We start from the raw sequence: 21,521 nt of genomic DNA, 5'->3' as shown, positions 1-21,521 counted from the left end.
CTCAGATTAAGCGGGAGGCGCGCCGGGCGTCCGCACTCGGGCGGCTCTGCTCGCTCCGGCTCCTGGGCGGTGCCATCTCGCCTCTTTCCCCTTCTCAGCCTGCCTCCATCTGGCAGCCGCCCGACCTGGCGGTGAGAGCGGAGTGAAGAGGCAGCCGAGCCGCGCGTGGAATTGGGCGCGGCGGAGCCGGGAGGGGCGCGCTGCGCGGGCGGGCGCCGAGGCGGCTGCCGGGGCGGCTGGCGTTCCCACGAGGTAAGGCGCCCACGACCCAGTCCGGGTCATCACGGCCCCAGGGTCCCGAGCACCCGCCTGGGGGCGCGAGCGGTGGAGGAAGCGCGGCATCCAAGGGTGCGGCGTGCGGGGTGGCGGGCGGGGTTGGGGAGTTGGGCCCGGGGGTCACCAGAGGAGAGCTTGTCTGGCTCCCGGCTTGTCTGCCTGGGCATGAACTGGGCGCTGTGTGTTTTGATTAATTTGGAGGCTCGAGTTACCAGCCTGGCGGTCTGGGCGCTCCCAAATGCCAAGAGCAAGAGGCAGCTGAGGGGAAAGAGAAAGCCCATCCTATTCTCTGCTGCGTTAACTGGCTCTGGCTGAATCTTATCTGCGGAAATGCAGGGGAAGCCAAGAGCCAACCTTGTCGGGGTGTCTCCCTCCTGAGAATGCCCTTCACGGAGGCGGACTGGGATGCAGACCTGCAGTATCTGGCTTGTTACGGCACCGTGTTTAGAGCAGGGCTCCTGCCCTTTTCTTGTGCCCCTGACCGCGATGGCTCTGGTGAAACATTTCGATCCTTCGTAGAATCATGCAATTATCAGAATCACTTCTCCTGGAATAAATTATGACGGTATTAAAGTCATGATATAGTAACATAATGCATCATTATTATTGCACTAAATACCTAAATCTAACAGCAGATTTATTAAACAACTGTAATCTCAAAGTACTGATGACTGCAAAACTGAAAGGTGACATAAAAATACGAGGGGGTGAGAACTCTCAAGAACTGCCAATAGCATTGTGGTTTGTTGCCTGTGTGCACAACTAAAGGCAATGCTGAGCTTCTAGGGAAGTTTAGTGAAAATAGAGATGTACTATTTGTTCCCATTCAAGTTCACAGACCACCTGAATTCCATCTGCAGGTTTAGAACCCCTACTTTGGATCAGTGTTGCCAATATTTGCAGGAGTTGGTTATCAAACACCAAGTGTGAAATATGTGATTTGGTCACTGATTGTGGAAAACCACTTGCTTGCAATTAGAATGGGGTCTATTAGTACATTAGACCTAAGTACCTGTGTAAGTAGGTGAAACCCTGACAGTGAATAAATGAAGACACACACCCCCTATTTGGCTGTAGAGTAAATATACTCTGCTCTCTGTTTTTTATGCCAGTGATTGTCAACTCTGGCTGTATGTTAGAATCCCCTAAGGAGCCTCTGAAAATCCTGAAACTTTATCCATTCCAAGCCAATTACACTCCCCAGCAGCGGGACTCTGGGGTCAGTGTATTTAGAGCTCCCTGGAGATTCCCACCTGCAATCAAGTTTGAAAGCCACTGTTTTACATGCATATTTCAGTTAGTTTCATTGACTCAGGGTCTCTTCTCGTAGAATAATAAAAAGAACACATATTAAACTCTTTATTAAGACTTGTGAGTGTCCAGACCATAGACGTCACTGTGTGGTATGTACTCGTTTCTCCCCACTGATAGGGAGGGCTCTTATTGAACCTTCTTCTGTCATCCTTGTTAAGTATGACATCAGGTGCTTTGTTGACAAAATAACAGTGTCCAAGAATTCCAAGAGACAAATGGCAATCTTGTGTGAACTGACTGCCTCACTTCCTGGAAAAAAGCAGCAACAATCCTCAGTGTTAGTGTTCAGTGCTCCTTCTTTTTGCTGAATTCCAGAAGATTTCTTAATTTGGATTTCAACTGCCTTTTCCTGAAACCAAGTCATTTTGACAGAAGTCCAGACTTGGTTTTATCAACTTAGAAAGGGTGGCAGCAGTCAATTGCAAGTCACTTATGGTGCCACAAAGTAGCAGGAAAGAAGACACTTGTGATGTAAATACAGTAAGGAGGAAGCAGTGGGTAAGACTGTGGTCTCTGGAGTAGACTTAGGAATTTGAATCCTTTCCACACTCACTAGTGCGGGCTAACTTCCCTGGGCTGGGGTCTTCTCTTCTGTAAAATGAATATAATCATGGTACCTACTTCAAGAAATTGCAGGACTCTGATTTGATAATCTATTAGAAATCCTTTGTCCAGGGTCTTCCCAAAACAGTCACATGTTGGAATCTGATTCTTTAGTTGCATAAAGGAAATCAAAGTGAACCTGATGAGAAATGATGGCACAGAGTAGCGATGCTTTTCTCAGCTCAGTAATGGGAGGCAAGAGTCAAGCATACCCTGCCAGCTTCCTTGAGGTCAATAGACTCTTAAGGCATCTAGAACCTGGCTACTTGTCATCCCTGGGAGCAGTAGCTTTGGCATCCTGGAGAGCTGCTTTGATATGCAGAAGGAATCTCAGGCACCACCAGGACCCACTGAATCAGAGCCTGCATTCACCAGTCTCCAGGTGATTCATCCACACATCAAACTTTAAGCAGTGGTGGCTTTTCTCTAAGCCAGATTTAACTGCCCATTCCTCTCTTCCCCACATGCTTATGCCCTGCTTTAGTACAGTGTTGGTGTGCTCACTGGGTGGTGTCAGTTAACCAGAATTTCTCTTTTATTGAAGTATAGTTGATTTACAATGTTGTGTTAGTAACCAGAATTTTTGTTTTTTAAAAAATAATCTTGGAGTCAAGAGAGTTGATTTTTCATGGTTGGTTTTTTAAATGTGATAAAAGGAAAGTGGGGACGGTTCTTTTAAGTAAATACAAAGGACACAGAGATCTTCTGCTTTTGACTTGGTGCCAGATCAGGGTTTTGAACAAAATGAAGTGGTAATCGCCTTTGACAGGCCCTATATTATTGATTTTGCCCCCTTTTCATAATCACAGTATCATGTCTGAGTTCTGCACAGTGCTTAAATGGGTAGTGTGTGCTTCCCCACTTTTGAAGGTAAACTCCAAAAGGACAGGGGACACTCAGGTGCTCTTTACTGTTATTGAATGAATGAAAGAATTTGTTCACTATTTGCTGAATGAATGAACTTGGATGCCTTGACAAATTTCCTCAGGATTCACACCCAGGTCTGTTTTCTTCCAAAGTTTATGACCTTTCTGTAGCCTTCACTGTGCAGGAATGTGCCTCAGCATTTTGACAAGACACACTTTTCCAGGCTGCCTATAGCTCCTTCCTCAATCTTTTTAAAAGACAGAATTTGATTTCAATTAAATTTTAAATTAATCTTTTTTTACTCCGTCTCCTCACTTAGTCATTTCTCGTCTTTCAAGAACCTTCTCAGAATCTAACACCTTTAAAACAATTAGACTCAGATTCCTTTAGAATCTCAGAGTCATTATCAGTGCATGTCAGTTCTTGCCAGATTCTTGCTCTGCTTTTCTAAGGTCATGGCCCCTGCCCCAGCGTCTGCGCTTAACACCTGTGGATTACGGTAGCCATCTAGCTAGTCCCCTGCAGGTTCTCGCCTGTGAAATCTGCCTTCTACATTATTGTCAGAATAAAATTGCACATTGTATCAGAAAGAACAGGTTACTTTGGGGACAGTTACAGACAACTCCCAGATTTCCGGGGCTTATAGTCACATTTACACTAATGTATCCATCACAGGATGTGGGGAGATGGGGAAGGGTCCAGGTGGAGGGGGGGACCTCTGCGTAAATAGCCCCTCAGGAAACCCCTGGAAATTCCCACTCGAGTTCTTCTCTGGTCTCCTCAGAAGGAGAAGAGAATGCCGCAAATCAAAAACTGCTCTAAACGCTGCTGCCTGGATGTGACACGTGCTACTTTCCCTGAACTTCTCATTGGCCAAAGTGGTCATACTTCATTTTGTAAGTGATGGGAAATAATCTGCCACGTGCCTGAAAGAGTGGGGGAAATGTTTGGTGACTGTTAGGTCAAAGGTCAAGCCCTTTGTCCAGACTTTGATTATACAGCACAGAAACAGTGTCATGTTATTTTACTTTTCTGCGCTACATGGGCAGATACAGAAATTATATTTTTAAATATAGTAACTGGCATTTGAGAAATAAATGTATTGAGGTATAATTTATGTACAAAAATCTGTACCTATTTAACATACACAATTCAAGGAATTTCACAGATACATACACCTTGTGATGCCAGTAGCAGGATCCATCGTGATACAGGGCTTTTCCATCACTCCCCAACGTGTCCTCCTGTCCCTCCCTTTTCAGTCCATCCCTCTCTCCCTGCCCATTCCCAGGCAACCATTGATCTGCTTCCTGTCACTATGGGTTGGTTGGCATTTTCTAGAATTTTATGTAAATGGAATCATACAGCATGCATCCTTTGGTGCCTGGCTTCTTTGACTCAACAGAATGACATTGAGATTGATCCATGTTGTGTCTACCAGCAGTTTGTGCCTTTCTATAGTTGAGTAGTATTCCATTGCACAGACATCACCTTTAAAAAAAAATCTATTTACCTGTTGAAGGACATTTGAATTGTTTCCAGTTTGGCACTATTACAAGTAAAGCTACTGTGAATATTTTTGTACGAGGATTTTTGTGGATGTGTGTTCCTATTTCTCTTGAGTAAATATTTAAGAGTGAAGTTGCTGGACCATAGGGTAGATATATATTTAACTGTAAAAGAAACGGTTTTCCAAAGTATCTGTATTATTCTTCATTCTCACCAGGTCCTCCATATATTTTTGTTGCATTCTTTTAGTATTACCAGCTTTTTTATTTTTAGCTATTCAAATGGTTACACAGTGACAAGTTAATGTGCTTTTGATTTCTCTAATAACTAGTCATATTGAATGTCTTTTCATGTACTTATTAACCATTCACAGAGCTTTTGTAAAGTGTCTACTTAAATCTTTTCCCCATTAAAAATTGATTGTTTCCCTTACTGCTGAAGTATAGTAGCTGTTTATCTATTCTGGATACAAGAAATATTTATTGTGAATGTTTTCTCCCATTCTGTGGCTTGTCTTTTCATTTCCTTATTCGTGCCTCTTTAAAAGTAAGTGCTTCTATTTTAATGAAGTCTGATTTATCAACTTTTTCATGGTTTATGTTTTTCCTATTATGGTGAAATCTTCACCCATGCTAAAGTTGCAAAGATTTCTCTTTTAAATCTTCTTCTTTTATAGCATTTTTACATGTAGGTCGGTGATCCATTTTGGATTAATTTGGGGTTATGGTGTTCTTACTACGATAGCTTTATAGCAAGTCTTGAAATCAGGTGGTCCAACTTTGTTGCTCTCTTAGAAAAATAGCTTATCTTACCCTAGGTCATTTGTATTTGCATAAATATGGAATTTGACTTGCTAGTATTGTATTAAGAAGAGTTGTATCTATATTCATTAAAGATATTGGTCTGTAGTTTCCTTGTAAACATCCTTGTTTGTTTGATACCTGAGTAATACTAAAATACTCATAAAATGAATTGACCAACATTCTCTCTCCTATTTTTTGAAAGAGTGTGTGAAGAATTGGTATTATTTCTGTCTTCAATACTTGGCAGTGAAGCCAAATGGCCCTGGAGTTTTCCTTGGGGAAGATTTTTAACTACAAATTTAATTAATTACAAATTTAATCATTGCAGGGTTATTCAGACTTTCTATTACTTCTTGTGCCAGTTTTGACAATTAGTATCTTTCATGAAATGTGTTCATTTCTTATGCATTGCCAGATTTACTGGTATAATTGTTCAGAAGATTCTATAATTATCTTTTTAATATCTGTGTATCTGTAGTGGTTTCCCCTTTGTCGTTTCTGACATTGGTAATTTGTCAAATTTATCAATGTTATTTACCTTTTCAAAAAAAGCCAAAGAGCCACTTTGTGTTTCATTGATGTTTTCCTTTTTGCTTGAGTGCTTCCTCCTCCTTTATTGATTTCCTCTTCTAGCTTTAGTATTTCCTACCTTTGACTTCAGGTTTAATTTACCCTTTTTTTTCTGTTTCCTAAGATAGGAACTTATGTCATTGATTTTAGACTTTTTTTCCCCCTAATGTACACATTTATAGACATAGTTTCTTCCTCTGCACCAGGTAAGTTGTATTCCATACATCTTGATATGTTGTTTTCATTATCGTTTAGTTTAAAATATATTCTTCTTTGACTTGTGGGTTATTTGAGGTGTGTTGTTTATTTTCCAAATATTTGGAACTTTCCTATGTGGTCTATTGCTTAGCTCCAATTTAATTCCCTGTAAGATTTCAGTCTTTTGAAATCTGTTGAAACTTGTTTCATAGTCTATTACATCGTGAACAAACCATATCTACTTGGAAAAGTTGCATATTCTGTGGTTGCTGGTAGCAGTATTTCATATATAAAAATGAGGGCAAGGTGGTTGACAGCATAATTGTTCAGATTTTCTGGGTCTTGGGTAACATTTTCTACCTTATTCTATCAATTACAGAGAGAAGAGTTAGACTCCAACTATGCTTGAGAAGTTATCTATTTCTCCCTTTAATTTTTCAGTTTTTAACTTCATGTATTTTGAAATTCTGCTATTAAGTACATATATTCTTTATATTTATAGACTCCTGATATGTTTTGATCATTATTCAGTGTTACTTTCCATCTTGAAGTCTATTTCACATGCTAAAATATAGCCAGTCTGCTTTTCTTAATCTTACTATTTGCACGGTGTATATTTTTTCAGCCTTTTACTTTCAATATATTTGTGTCTTTTAATTTAAAGCATATATCTTGTAGGCAGGATATATTTGGATTTTTCTTTTTTCTGTCTTAAATCCAATGTCTTGCCTTTTAATAGACGTTTTTAGTACATTTTTATGTAGTTGATACAGTTATTTTTAGGTCTGCCATCTCTTCATTTACTTTTTTGTCTCATTTGTTTTTTGTTTCTTTTATTCTTTCTAGCAAATTCTTTTGTGTTATTCAGATATTTTTTACTGTTTCATTTTAATTTTTTATTGACTTCTCATTGTATCTCTCTGCACTATTGTTAGTGGTTACTTTAGTGATTATAATATACATCTTTAACTTTTCCCAATCTATTTAAAAGTAATATTGAATTACTTTAGGCAAATCAAATTTGTTTTTGTATTCACAATGTCTAACATGGGATTTGATACAAAATGGGACAGTGACAGATACTTCTTGAGTGAATAATAATCACAGGTGCTTATGTTGTATCAAAGGTATATGGAGATTATTAAAAAAAAATTTTTTTTTGGTTGATGCCAGGCTAGTTAATAGAAAACACTTTAAATTTTAAACATTATTATTACATATTTAGTAGATTTGAATTTACAACTCTTGTAATTTTCATATGTAATCAATATTCTATGTATTGTTTTATTTTGTTCCCATATGTTTAAAATTTTTGTTATGGAAGTTTAATATAGATCTCTACCTATCCTCAATTCCTGAAGTTGCAAAAAAAAAATCTCATTTTCAAATTTTAGTGTGAAAGCCATCGTATTTTAATAATGAAATCCGTTATGGTTTTGTGAAACTTCCAACTGCTGCTAGTCTTGGCCACTCTGCCCACATTATGTCAGCACCCAGTGCACCCCACATTCTCTTGGTTTTGCTCAGTCATTTTCCAGTGTGTAAAGTCCACAATGAAACACTGACTGTTTTTGATCTGCAGCAGACTATGGGATGGCATAGCTCTTAAGCCCAGATTTGAGGAATTCCCGTGAAGCTTTTATTAGGTTCCAGAGTGGCAGAAGCATTCCTAGAGGAATCTAGTTTCAGGTCTTGTCCTAAAGGGAAAGAGCTGCTAAGGAGACTCAATCACTAGAACCAGCTCCTGCCAGAAGCAGGGCAGGCAGAGGTGGGCAGAGGGCAGGATGGAGCCATGTGGAAAAGGAGGGAGTTAAGCTCTCCTTAGAAAGGGCTTAGGGCTCAGGTGAGTACAGGGCTCCTTATCCACCAAGACAAAGCTTTCCTCCTATTTTGGGATCAACTGCACACCCACCCCAGTATCTCTATTTAACCTTAAAGTTCATTTGGACACTTTTGTGAAATCTCTCTGTCTCTCTCTCTCTCTCTCTTTTTTTTTTTTTTTTTGCTTTCTTAGCTGCCTGAACGGCTCCTCCTATAGTCTAGTTAGAAATGGTGTCTCTAAGATCTTCACCTGTCCTATAGGAGTTTCTAGAGTTGAAATTCCAAACATGGAGACTTTCTGGGATTCACAGGAAACTGAATGCCTGTGTCACTGTGCACCGTTGCCTTTATAAGTGACTGTCCCTGCTACTACTGTAAGGCTAAAGTAGTTCTTCCCAGAGATGAATTCCCTAAACTCACCCGTGAATTTTCATGAATTTCAAAGCTGTGTAGGGTAGTGGTGAATAGGGAAGGCTTTAGAGTTTGAATCCTGAAATGTCTCTTAATAACTGTGTGGCTTATTTGTGAAAGGACATAATCATATTACTTACCTCATGGGGTTATTGTGAAGATTGAAGATCTGTGTTAAACCTTTAGCACAGGGCTTAGCATATAATTAGCTTGATGAAAATGCTGCTTATTATAATTTCTTATGGTAAGGAAGATGGAGAGGAAGTGAGGGGAGAGGAAAAGAAGAGAAGAAGAGGGGCAGGAAGAGTAGGGGGAAAAGCAGAGGAAGGATCCAGCTTTCTGGTTGATAAAACCAGATGCCAGCTTTTCCTTAGTGTCGTCTTGCAGTTCGCTTATGTTAACTCTGGTCCTGACTAGACTTGTTCTTCTGTACAACTTCTTCTTTTTTTTTAAATTGAAGTATAGTCATTTAACAATGTTGTGTTAATTTCTGGTACACAGCATAGTGATTCAGTTATATATATATATATTTCTTTTCATTGTAGGTTATTACAAAGTATTGAATATAGTCCCCTGTGTTATACAGTAGGGCCTTGCTGTTTACCTATTTTATATATATTAGTTAGTATCTGCAAATCCAGGATTTCCAATTTATCCCTCCTCACCCCCTTTCCTTCCTGGTACTCATAAGTTTGCTTTCTATATGAATCTAGCTCTCATTTGTAAATAAGTTCACTTGTGTCATTTTTTAAGATTCCACACAGAAGTGATATCGTATGGTATTTGTCTTTCTCTTTCTGGCTTACTTCACTTAGTATGATGATCTCCAGGTCCACCCATGTTGCTGCAGATGGCACTATTTCATTCTTCTTTATGACTGAATAGTATTCCATTGTATAGATAAACCAAACTTCTTTATCCAGTCATCTATTGATGGACATTTAGGCTGCTTCCACATCTTGGCTATTGTAAATAGTGCTGCTGTGAACACTGGGGTGCATGTATCTTTTTGAATTAGAGTTTCCTCCAGATACATGCCCAGGAGTGGGATGGCTGGATCATATAGTAAGTCTAGTTTTAGTTTTTTGCACCCTTCTTCTACACTAACTGAAGTGTCATCTCTCTCAATAATTTCTCCTGATGTTTAAAAGGAACTTTAGGAGGGACTGTCACAGCTTACTCCGCCTTGTCATTTCTCTGGATCTTCCTTCATTCCCAGACCAAGCCTTGCCCCTTTCCTCAGGTCTGCCAGACTTGCCCCAGTTCCCAGTTTTCTCATCCTTCTTTAACTTATAGGGATCTCTTTTTGCCTGCATGACAAATTGGAAGGAAGGAAATAAACATTTATGGAACTGCTACCATATGCAGGGACTGTGCTAGGCACTAATTTTGACTCAGCGTAGTTCTCTCAGGCATTAATTTTACATCCTAGAAATCAAGAACTCAGGGGAGGGGGAGGGTGCAGACTTGCTCAAGGCTACACTCTTACGTGACCAAGATCTGAGCGCAAGTCTTTCTAACTCCAGAGCCCTACTTTCACTCCCTCACTGTGAGCCCACAAGGTACCAGGAGAAGAAGGTAGCTGGTCTCTGTAGAGGAGGGAAGAAGTCATCAAAGGCAAATGCCAGTCTTTCACTGCAGGTGGTCAGGGGTGGGCCCTTCCCGGTGGGATCAAAAGGTGCTACTGCCAGAGCTGATGCCAAAGGCCATTCCCAGAGAATTCAGACCCAGTCTCTGCAGCCCTGCTGGGCCAAGAGAAACCTGGGGGAGTGGTGTTTTTGGCAAGAGACATACAGCATTCTGAGTTAAGAATGTTATTCTTAACTTGGAGGTAAAGGGCGCATCCGGTTTTGAAAATCACTTGTCTATTTGTGGAACATGTATCACCTCCATGTATTTCCCATGTGGTGAATTATTATGATTGCTGTCAAATATTCTGTTGATATTGGGAGGAGACCTCATGGAGAAAACGGTAATAAAAGCCTATATTTGCAGAACGGTAGATTAGCTGAGATATGGTCCATTTGTCCTTGGGCTAGCAAACTCAAGGTCAACTGAGGACTCTGTGGCACTCTCAAACAATTCAATGGAACCTGGAGGGAAGGCAAGTTGGGGGCGGGCTTGGCCGCAATCCAGCAACATTCTGGTCAGGTTGGAACTTAGAGATATTCTCAAGAATTTACTTGAGTAGTTCTTAAGTTTTCCTCAGTTCCCTTTCTGAGGACATGAAGCTCCAGCCACATTCCAGTGGTCCATGGACCACACAGATTTGTGACTTGCTTGAAAAACCTTGTGATGTTTGATGAGATTGACTGTTTTTGCTAAAAAAGAAAAAGCTCAAATCAGCCTGAAGGCTTTGAAAGTCTGCATGTGGAGTCAACCCAACGATATGGGATTTTAGAAAGGCAAAACCAAGTACCCAGGTTAGAGGTTGGGGAAAGGTCAGATGATCTCTTAACTGGGAAAGTGTAAGCTTCAAAGGAAGTATCTGGCCATCGAGGTGGATCAGGCATGCCATGCTTTTTCTGGGAGCATTTTTCTAACCCCTCATGAGGTCCCTTGCTTTTTTTTTTTTTTTTTTCCACAAGAGCTGATCCTTTAGGAATTCTATTTTGGAAAGGTAAAATTATATACAAATAGGTGTTCAGACCATCAAAAAAATTTAGTCTGGGAAAGAGAGTCTTCAGATATCTTAGTGTCAGAAAGTCAGAGGGAAGACCATGTAGTCATTGAGTTAATAGGAAATGATTTCACTTGAAAGAACAGATATTATTAAAAAGAACTTATAGGCTTAATGTTACTTGGGAAAAGAAAAGACATTATATTTCTGCTACCTTTTGTGACTGGAAGATTCCACTACTCAGTCTCCTGTTTATCTGGTCCTTTGATCTTGACCATTGCCCCCCTCCCCCACCTCCCAATTGATGAGAACCCCAGCTGGGTGTATGTCTATTCAAGATTGGGTTGCAGGCAAAACAAATTCCCCATGGTACAGATAATGATTTAGAAGATCTCAGATCCTGTTCCCAGACCTAGCATTTGGAAAACATCGAGCAGAGACTCAAGGAGTCCCAGGGGAATTGGAGTCCAGGAGTTTTCATAAAGGAGTGAAGAAAGAAAAATAAACCCGGAGAGCTGGCGGAAGAGAACGCAATGATATCTGCTGAATATGTGTGCGAGAAATGACTGATATAAATACACTGCTGGGCAAGAGCCTACGGACTTAGGTCAGTGAGTGAGCCAGACGTCAAAGGCCCAGGGCACTCACGTTCAGCGTCCTTGCTGGGGGTGGAGGGGAGGAGTCTCCAGATGAGCTCGCTGTGGAGTGTCCCAGCCTGGGGACCAGCTGCAGTGCGGGCAGTGCTTTCTGTCAGACCTGGCTGCACAGGTCAGTCTGCTCCAGGAAAGGGGACTGACTACCAGATGCTCTCAGGAATGAGCTAGTTTCACATCCTCTCATAAGACCATCTGTCTTTTACTTTTTGCATTTCCCTCTCTTGGAAACAGCTGTTTATGATGGCTCAGCCTATCTGTTTTCTCTAAACTCCGGCTTGCACCTAGCCTTGACTTGTCCCAGTTTTCTAATGCCTGCCTGGACCTCAGGGCATTTCTGGATGCCTCCTTCCTCCCTCATCTCCCTTTCTTCTCTCAGTGTCCTGATTTCAGCTGTCTGCGAGGACCTGTTCAGAATACTTTATTGTAGCATCTTCCAGCCCAGAGTTCTGTGTCGCTAAGCCAAGCTCTGGGATGGGTCAGGTGGTTATCCCCAACCTTACAAGTGTTTGTGGAGACAGAATCAGGTAATGAAAACCTGGCCACACTCCCAATTAAAGGCTGAAGGTGGGGCCTGAGGGAGCTGTGATGCCGCACTCCGCAGCAGTCAACACTCCCTTCCTGAGAGTAACAGTTGGCAAAATAAGGCATGCCCATTGAAAGAGACAGAACTTTTGCAAAAGTTCCCTACGTAAGCAATCTCCCAAAATTGTTGTTTGCAGATGTTTTAGTGACATAGCATTTGGGTCATTTAGGCTTTTTTTCTTTTTTCTTTTTTAATGAACGCCAATGGAAACACGCTACCTTGGCCAATCCTGGATAGCCATTTATTTGTGCGAAGACAGGTTAGAGGGATGTCGTTCTGAGTGATGGGGTATTTCTATTGGTGCTTTCAAAAACATGGTTGAGGCAAAAGTTCTTTTGATCTTAACACAGGCAGTTGCAACGAAAGAATTCTCATGGATTGTGTGAATACCATGTGTGGCAGCATTTTGTGAACTGTAGAGTGCTGTACATACTGCTGTTTATGGTGTCCGGTTAACAGCCACATGGGCCTCTGCTTAGCCGTGACCTAGGAGCTGCGTCCTGGCAGGACAACAGACCTAAAATTGCTACGACTCCTTGGTGGCTTGTCTTCTGGCTGGACAGGTGCGTGGGGTGAGCGTGTAGTCATCTGACGCTTGCTCCAGGTAAAACTGTGAGCAAGACGGTTGTTTTTACCTTTGGCAGCTCATCTAAAGCAGAGAGCTTCAAATGGAGGTATGTGTACCCTTGGGAGACCGAAAGATTCTTAAGAGTTATGCAAGGAGCTTGGAAAATTAAAGGAATCAATTTCTAGATTCTCCACTGCTCTTAGACTTGTTCTGTCTGAAAATGGGCCTTTGGAACAGTTTCTCATCTCCCTTTTCACAACAGTCCTGCTTTTCAAAGAAAGGCATACCTCTACCCGCTTCCCCCACCATTCCATCTCCCCACCCTCTTCCCCTCCACCCCCTTCCCCTCCACCCCATTTCCCCATCCCACCCCTTTCCACCACACCATTCCACCCACCCCTGCCCCATCCCATTCCCCCACCCCATTGCCCCCACCTCACTCCCCCACCCTGTTTTCCCACCCCATTCCCCCCCATCCCATCCATCCCAGATGTTACTAGCCTGCTCTGTCCAGAGTGCAAGAGCTGTTTGTGGGGCCAGATGGAGAGGGTAAAGGCAGGTGTTGAGAACAGAAAGCATCTGCTTTCTGGGCCAGGTGGTTTCCCACTTTTTGCTTTTATCACAATTGAAGGAAGACTTGATCAGTTGGTGGAGCATTCGGATTGATTCTTGGTGATGAATTCTATATTGCTTTTAGTATACAATTCAAGAGAACTTCTAAGAATTGAGTGGCTTTTGTATAACAAATTCTTCCATTCACGGCTTGCTTTAAAAATTAAAATAGAAGTAGGCTGTTGCTGAACCCGTCTCATCCAGTGAGAAGTAGTATTAATCTAGGGCAAAATAAACTAATTGAGAAACCCCAAAGCCCAGTTCTTCCATTGCCAACTACCTTAACAAGACAGTTTCACTTTTAATGTTTAGTAACTGTTTATCAAGATTTAAATTTATATTTTTGATGAATTACATACTTCTAACAATCATAATGATGAGCCAAACCAGGAGAAAAAAAGTTGTAAGACTCAAGAGATTTATGATCATAAGAAATTTAAAACTATTGAATTTATATACATATTTTTGTTGCAGAGAAGTATGGTGGGGTGATTGATATGATTTTCAAGGATAAAATTATATTACACTAGGATATATATGGGGGAGGGGAATATAAATATAAATCCACGAAGGAAAATACTGTTAAAAACTGTGCATGTATTTTATAGTGACGATGGTGAAAATCTATATGTGTAACTTATTGGCTACATCCAAAATAGTGCTGCAGTGGTTTTATTTTACAGCTCACCATTTGCAATGCTCCAAATTATACACTTTGCAACTATTTAAAAAGAAGAATAAAGTTTTTAGATGTTAACTTAAAAAAAGAAGGAATGAGGGAGTGCATAGGTTTTTCAAAATTCTTATGGAAGTTGGAGAGCAGGAAAGTCTGCAGGCTGCCACTCTGGGGTGTCAGCTGGGAGAAGGGACACATGCTGGAGTCCAGAAACCCTGGTTCTGCCATTTACCAGCTCTGTCACTTTGCACAAGTTACTTAAACTGACCTACATTGTTTTTCTTGCACAACGAGAATGATACTTTCCTTACTAAACTGTGGTGAAAACGAGTAACTTGATGTGGGCAATACTCTTAGCAGAGTCACTAGACTCTTGGCAGAGGGTCTTCTGTAAGTGTTGGTTCATTACTTCCTCTAATGCCTTCTTCTACTTCCTCTTGTATATTCAAAATTACCCTCTTCTTATGTCCTCTATTAAAGATATTTGATTCACATTTTCTAAAGTTCACAGAGTATTTTCTCTAAATCGGTCATCCAATAAATATATACTGAGCACTTACTGTATTCCAGGCACTATGATGGCACTGGGGATAAATCTGTGAATGAAAAAAGACAAAAATCCCTGTTGTCATAGGGCTCATATGGTAACTAAGTGCACGGTAATGGAAATGCATTGGCTACTCCCAGCATAGCAGTGTCCTTTCACTGTTAATTCATGTCCTTTCACATTGGAAAGACTCACTGAATAATGGGAGACCAGTTAGGTTTCTGCAGATTGGTTCAGCTGTCCATCCGTCATCCATCCAGCCAGCCAGCTAGCCAGGCAGCCAGCCATTCAATTAAAGTGTACTGAGAAATTCGTAGGTGTCAGGGCTATCATCAGGCATTCTTCCTCTGAAAGGTGACCACAGCAGCACTGTATTTTGATAAGCTCTCCTTTGATGCACCCTTTATCGCAATATGTGTGGAGATTAATTGCATCATGTATCTATTTTGGAGTTAAAATGCAAGTATCTTTGGTTTTCTTTTATTTTTGACCGTGCTTCCCGTTTGTTTAAAATACTAAATACATTGTGAATGATTCAGACCCATTTGCATATTCCTTGTAAAACATTCATTTGTTTTATTGAGACTTACTTCTGTAACACCACTGAGAAACTATCTAAAATGATGGATTGGGGAGTGGAAAATACCTAGGTACTCAAAGTGATTCTGTTTCCACTGGGGTTTGAAACTATCATGGAATGTCGTTCTACCACCTGCCTGGAGAACTAGTCTCTTACAAATACAGCGGTGAGTCAGCTTACCCAGATTTTATCCAGAAATTAAAAAATAGCTTGTAACATTCTACACTCCCAGTTTCCTTCTCTCTACCTAGCTCTTACAGGTACAGGTCTTCAGAGAAGCCAAAGTTTCAAAGATGAGACATTTCAATTCTTTGAGCCAAATAGATCTTTTATCAAAGTATACAGTTCTTTAAGTCAAAGTATTTTTTTTCTTTTTCTGAAACTGAGATTAAGTTCCCAAAATAAAACACACCATTTTAACTCTTTGAAGGTTTGTAATTCAGTGGTTTTTAGAGGCTGTGCAGCAATCACCACTATCTAATTCCAAAATAGTTCCCTCACCCCCAAAAAGAAACCCTGTATCTCCCAATTCTCTCCTCCTCCAGCCTCTGATAATTACTAATCTGGTTTCTGCTTCTTAATGGGCTTGTGTATTGTGGACATTTCATATACGTGGAGTCATCCAGTGTGTGACGTCTTCCACTTGGTGTAGTGTTTTCAAGGTGCATCCACACTGTAGCACAGATTGGTGCTTCATCCCTTTTTACGGTCAAATAGTGTCCCATTGTCCGGATGCAGCATGTTTTGCTTATTCATCAGTTGCAGTAGGTTGTTCAAACTTTTTGGCTATTACAAGTAATTCTGCTGTGAATGTTTGTGTCTGAGTCTACGTGGCATGTGAACACCTGTTGTCAGTCCTCGGGTACACACCTCAGAATGAAATTGCCGGTTCACATGGTGACTCTGTGTAGAACTCTCTGAGGAGCTGCCAAAATAGTTTCCACTGCAGTTGTACCGTTTTATAGGAAAACACATTTATATGTGTTTGCTGTCTGTATGCGAAAGTGTATTTCTATACTAGTGGATTCCTTTTTAGTTTCAAAAAATTTTAAAAAGTCACTTGAGTGAGTTTAAGCTTGGATTTTTAAGGGAAAAGATTAAAGAGAAGAAAATTCTGCTTAGCAAAATGAAGCAATAATTTTTATACAAGTATTATAAACATCTATCTTTTCATTTTTCAAAAATACATTTACAGCATCAAACTTCTGGGAATATTTTTACTTCTAAGAGTAAAAATCGATAATGTACTCAGTTTAACCATCACTGAGGATTGTTGTGTCAAAACACTGTTGAAGTTTCCCTTTAGGAAATATTCCCATCACTAACTCTGAAAAATGAAAGTAATTATTTTCAACATGATAATGCATAATATTATGTTTTAAGAGATTTATTTATATTTAACATATACAGAGTTTAAACCCAGGACATAGAACCTCACTTGTAATCGAGAGTCTTCTGGAAGAGAAGAGTGGCAGAATTTGTTTTAAGCATCAAGACTTGACTATGAAGTAAGCAGAGCACATGGCATTGGTAAGGTGTTCTTTCAGGTGGATTAAGCCCTTGGCCACGGATTCCTGGTGAGTGTCCTTAAGTATGACCACTGGCTTTTATTTAATAATTTCTCCTAAATGTTGGTTCTATGGATATAAATTATTTGAATGCTTCATGTATCAAAAAGCCAAATGATTCCAGAAATCTATGGACTATGCCTGATGCCGTTCTGTGATTCATTTTTATGATTAAACACCAATGCTCTCTACTCTCCCCGACTTGCCCCTACGTAATCACCCGTTGGAAGGATGCACAAGGCCACTGATTTTTGCTTACCTATCCACTAAGTTCGAACAGCAAAAACCTTCCCATGTGTCCAGCAGTGGGGTCCCTGTCATGGGCAGAGTTAGAACAATGCACTTCACGAGTGTGGGAGGCAGACTGATGACCCCAGAGAAGTCCACATCCTGGCTCCTGGAACCTGTGACTGTGTTCTGTTAGTGGCAAGGGGGAATTACGTTTGTAGATGAAGTTAAGGTTGTGAATCGGGTGACCTTGCAATTGGGAGATTGTCCTGGGTTATCTGGGTAGACCCATGTAATCAGAAAGGTCCCTAGAAGTGACAGAGAGGGGCAGACAAGTGAGTGAGAGGGATCTGTGACAGAGCCAGCAGAGATCAGAGGGGTGCAGCTGGAGAGAGACTCAACTGGTCACCACTGGCCCTGAAGGTGGAAGGGACCCTAAGCCATAGAACGTGCAGGCTGCCTCCAGAATCTGGGGAAAGCAAGGAACTGATTCTCCCTTGGAGCCTCCAAAAGGGACCGCAGCCATGCCAACAGCTTGATTTTTTGCTGGTGAGACCCATTTCAGACTTCTGACCTCCAGAACCATAAGGTCATAAATCTGAATTGTCTTAAGCCCCCAGGCTTGTGGTAACGTGTGTCAACAGCAGCAAGAAATGGATAGATTGTTCAAGAAATTGATAGATTACCGACAGCATGTGCTGAGAGTTAAGACAGGGAAAGGTTCACTAGCGAAGAATATGAGACATGTTGCAGCTGGGAACATGTATTTTTATGGGCCATGAAGGAAGAGAGGGTGATGGGAAGGAGAAAATTTATTTCAGAACTGCAGCCAAGCCTTATTTATTCGGAGCAGATGTGAAGAAAACTGCAAAGTAATCTTAACTTTGAGTTGCTTTTAAAGAAAAGAAAAGAATTGTTTTATTTTAAAATATCTACAGCAGCAGGAGGAACAAGCAGAGGATGGGGAGAGGGAACGTTAACGGGGGTTCAGATCTGTCCTGAGCCGCATCCTTCGAGTCATCCTGCCTGCAACCTTCTGGGCATATTAGCCAACCTTTCTGAGTCCGTTTGTTCTTGTGTGAAATGTGGAAAAAGCATGCCTTGCCTGCAATTTTAATAGACCATATACACGGAAGCCAAAATTGCTATAAGATGTAGCTTGTCCTTATTTATAAGTGTCCTCAGAGATAAGGACCTGATTAACCGCCAGTAGTTATAAATACTTTAACTTGATTTAAAACAGTTTGTTCCCTTTTTTTATTCTCTGGTTTACTCTGTTACTGAATTGAATGACACTGAAATGCCAACCTGGCCTCTCCTGGAAATGTCATGAATCCCAAAAGAAGGGTTGAGGGAATGGGGACTTCAGTGTGGAGGCGAGGGAGTGTGGGCTGGACCCACCCCCAGGCTCCTACCTCCTAGTCCAGGTCTCACCCAGACGCCTGGCTCTGTAGATTTCTGTCATGTTCATCAAAGAGGAAGGCTCTACATGCAGCAGAGGATGAGGATGGCAGGGAAATCCCAGCTCGAGCCTGGTCCCCAGTTCTCTTCCCATCCAGGGGGATGCTGTGACATGAAGCTCCAACTTCATCAGAGCTGTTTTAAGGATTAAATGAGAGGATGGATGTGGAAGCTCCTGGAGAAATGTGAGCGAGAGGCTAATGTATGCAATGTTTAGTGTTTGTCTTAGTTCCAGCTGCCATGACACATGCCGCAGACTGGGGGGCTGATAAGCAATGGAAATGTATTTCTCAGGGTTCTGGAGGCTGAAAGTCTGAGATCGGGGTATCAGGGTATCTGGGTTGTAGACTGCCAGCTTCTCATCACATCCTCATGTGGTAGGAGGAGGATGCTTGAGAGCCCTCTGGATCCCTTTTATAAGGGGAATAACCCCACTCACGAGGACTCCACCCTCATGACCTAATTACTCCCAAAGGCCCCACCTCCTAATACTATCACATTGAGGGGTCAAGATTTCAACATATGAATCTCAGCGGGACACAAGCATTCAGTCTTTTTTGGTTGCATCTCTCATGTTAAAATTTGTTTATAATAATAATGTTACCCCAGTTGGATTTCTGACTCACTTATAGGATCCTGAACCACCTAACTCTTTCCTTACTTGTTCGTATTATCTCCTAGACCATCTCCCCAGCCCAGTTTTTGCCATCTTCCCTCCTTCCAGCTGGTTCCACTTCACAGCATCCAGGAAACACTAGTCTTTGCACTGTCCCTGGACAAAGCTGCCTCCCTCCCTCTCTCCTCTAGTTTTCATTCTAAGAGTCCTGTCCCTTCACTCATGCATCCAAGCCTCCCCTTCCTAGTGTCCTCGCGGTACCCAGCGCAACGAGGACCACGCCAAGGGGTGTGAGTACTTCTGGAGCGGTTAAAAAGAGGAAATGCAGTGATGACGTCCAGAGAGAGGGTAACATCTATCTTGTCCCGATGACAATCAGCTCGTGACAGCAGCCTATTAGAAATTAAAAAAGAATTTTTCTTCTAGAGTTAATTCCTTTGCTTTTTTTCTCTTTAGTTTGTTTTGCATGAAAAAGAACAGTTTAAATTAATCCGCATTTTTGCTTTTTCGCAGGTCGCTTATTCTCATTCTCTTTTCTGTACAACACGCATATGGGGTAAGTACGTGGATGAGCTCCGACTGCATGTTGAAAATTCACTTTATTGAATGCATTACTTTTATCGTATTTTTAAGCAAGTCACTCTCTCGGGCTGTTTTCGCATTTGGAAAAATGAAGGTTGGTTTAGACGAACTTGAAGAGTTCTTTTATGTTCTGCAGTCAAGACTGCTTACCAAATTGCCTAGATATTGGGGAGTTCTTTGTTTTACAACATAACCCTTTCTTAGACACTTTTTTCAGAGCAGGGCAGGAATTAGCTGGGCCATTACAAGATGAAATCAAATATAAGACTGTATTTGAACATTTTAACTCCGGAGAAGGATAAACCTAGAACATTCTGTAATAAGCCCTCTTTCTTCTGCTTCCTTGCTAAAGAATCTAAGTTATTAAACCTAACTTCAGACATTTCCGGGAAATCCGACTGTGGGCTGCCTGTAGTCAGGCTGCTCTTGAGAGAGCTGGGCTGATTTATAACTCAGATACACCCAGTCCAATTTCATGATGAAAGTAATCATGGGCCTTTGCAAAGCAAATCAAAACAGAAAATTGTCATCCGTTCTCCTTTCCCTTGCAACCAGGAGCAGAAAGCACATGCATCAGGGAATAAGAGGCCCTTGGTTCCTGGCTCTGCCAATTATTTATCCCTTAACCTATTCAGGACTGTTTCTCCCATGGACGTAGGCATGATGAAACTTGCTCAGCCTAGTTCACATGCATTTGAGAGCATCACCTGCAGTGATGAACAGAAACACACTGAAATATATGTGGGTGGATTTTTTTCTCTTTCTCTTAACTGACTTTTCTAAGTTTATTTTTGTTATACTCTTTTTTCACTATATAAAATTCTATAACATGCTGAATTTTCACTTTCTTTGTTCCTTATGTTCCATGCGGGTGCATAGAACTCCTGGACCAACAATTATTTTATCCTGGACCTTCCTACCAGCTTGTGGTATACAGAGAGTCTAGAGATTTCACACAGAGAGTGGCTTTGCCGTAGTTTGGTTTTAAAGGTAGAGACAGACACTGATGCAGTATCTATGGAAGGCAATTTGCATTATCCATCAGGATTTTAAAAGCACATGCCTATGGACACAGCAATTTCTCTTCTTAGAATTTATCATATATATTTATTCTGACTTATGTATAAATATATATGCACGAGAATATTAGTTTGAGGTAGCAAAAAAAGAGAGATCATGAAATGACCATCAATTTGATCAAACAATTTATAGTGCTTTGTTTGATGGATAGCCATGTATATTCGCTCAGAATGATTTTCAAGACATATGATTAAGTGAGAACAGCAAGGTACAAAGAAATACACCATTTGGGTAAAGATAAAACATGGCCAAAATCACCAAAAGTGTGTGTGTGTGATCATTATGTAAATCTGCCCATAAATGCCTAGACCCGTCGAAGACAGAGATTACCTCTCGGGGAAGGAACTGGGAGCCAGAGTTGGAAGAGAAAATGTCTGTTTCCACTACACTATTTTGTGCTGTTTGAATTGTTACTATGTGCATATGTTGTTTTTCAAAAAAGATAATAAAAGTACCAATGCAGGACACGCTATTAATCTAGAAATCAGTCAAATATTTTCTTGAACTTTCTATGCAACAAATACTTGTTTAAAAATATCTGAGATAAAACAGATAGTGACTTTTCTTTTTCTCCCTTTGAAGAAGGTTAGCATTGGTTTTTGAGAATGCCGGTGTATGCCCAGTGAATATGGTTTATATTTTGAATGTTGACTTATCTGAGACATTGTCTTTACCTCTTTTTAATGGGATGATACAGTCTGTTTCTGAGGTGCAGTTGCTTCCTCTGTAAAGGTCTCCCCTCTTTAAAGTGATGTTTATTAGGATACGTGTG

The 21,521-nt window shown here is 41.0% G+C and overlaps 1 protein-coding gene across 1 annotated transcript in view; it reads left to right on the top strand.

Annotated features, from left to right (window-relative positions):
• The first annotated feature begins 52 nt into the window (after positions 1-52).
• Positions 53-21,521, top strand: part of COL4A4 (collagen type IV alpha 4 chain) — a 115,880-nt gene continuing 94,411 nt past the window's right edge. Inside the window, exons 1-3 of the mRNA XM_072961745.1 lie at positions 53-252; positions 16,625-16,791; positions 19,601-19,643. Of these exons, the coding sequence (XP_072817846.1) occupies positions 16,736-16,791; positions 19,601-19,643 (99 nt within the window). The 5' untranslated portion in view covers positions 53-252; positions 16,625-16,735. The remainder of the gene's footprint in view (positions 253-16,624; positions 16,792-19,600; positions 19,644-21,521) is intronic.

Source organism: Vicugna pacos, chromosome 5 (genome assembly GCF_048564905.1).
Source record: "Vicugna pacos chromosome 5, VicPac4, whole genome shotgun sequence".
In the NCBI taxonomy this organism is placed as follows: Eukaryota; Metazoa; Chordata; class Mammalia; order Artiodactyla; family Camelidae; genus Vicugna; species Vicugna pacos.
Note: the sequence above shows the minus strand (reverse complement) of the source record. Positions and strands in the feature narration are given on the sequence as shown.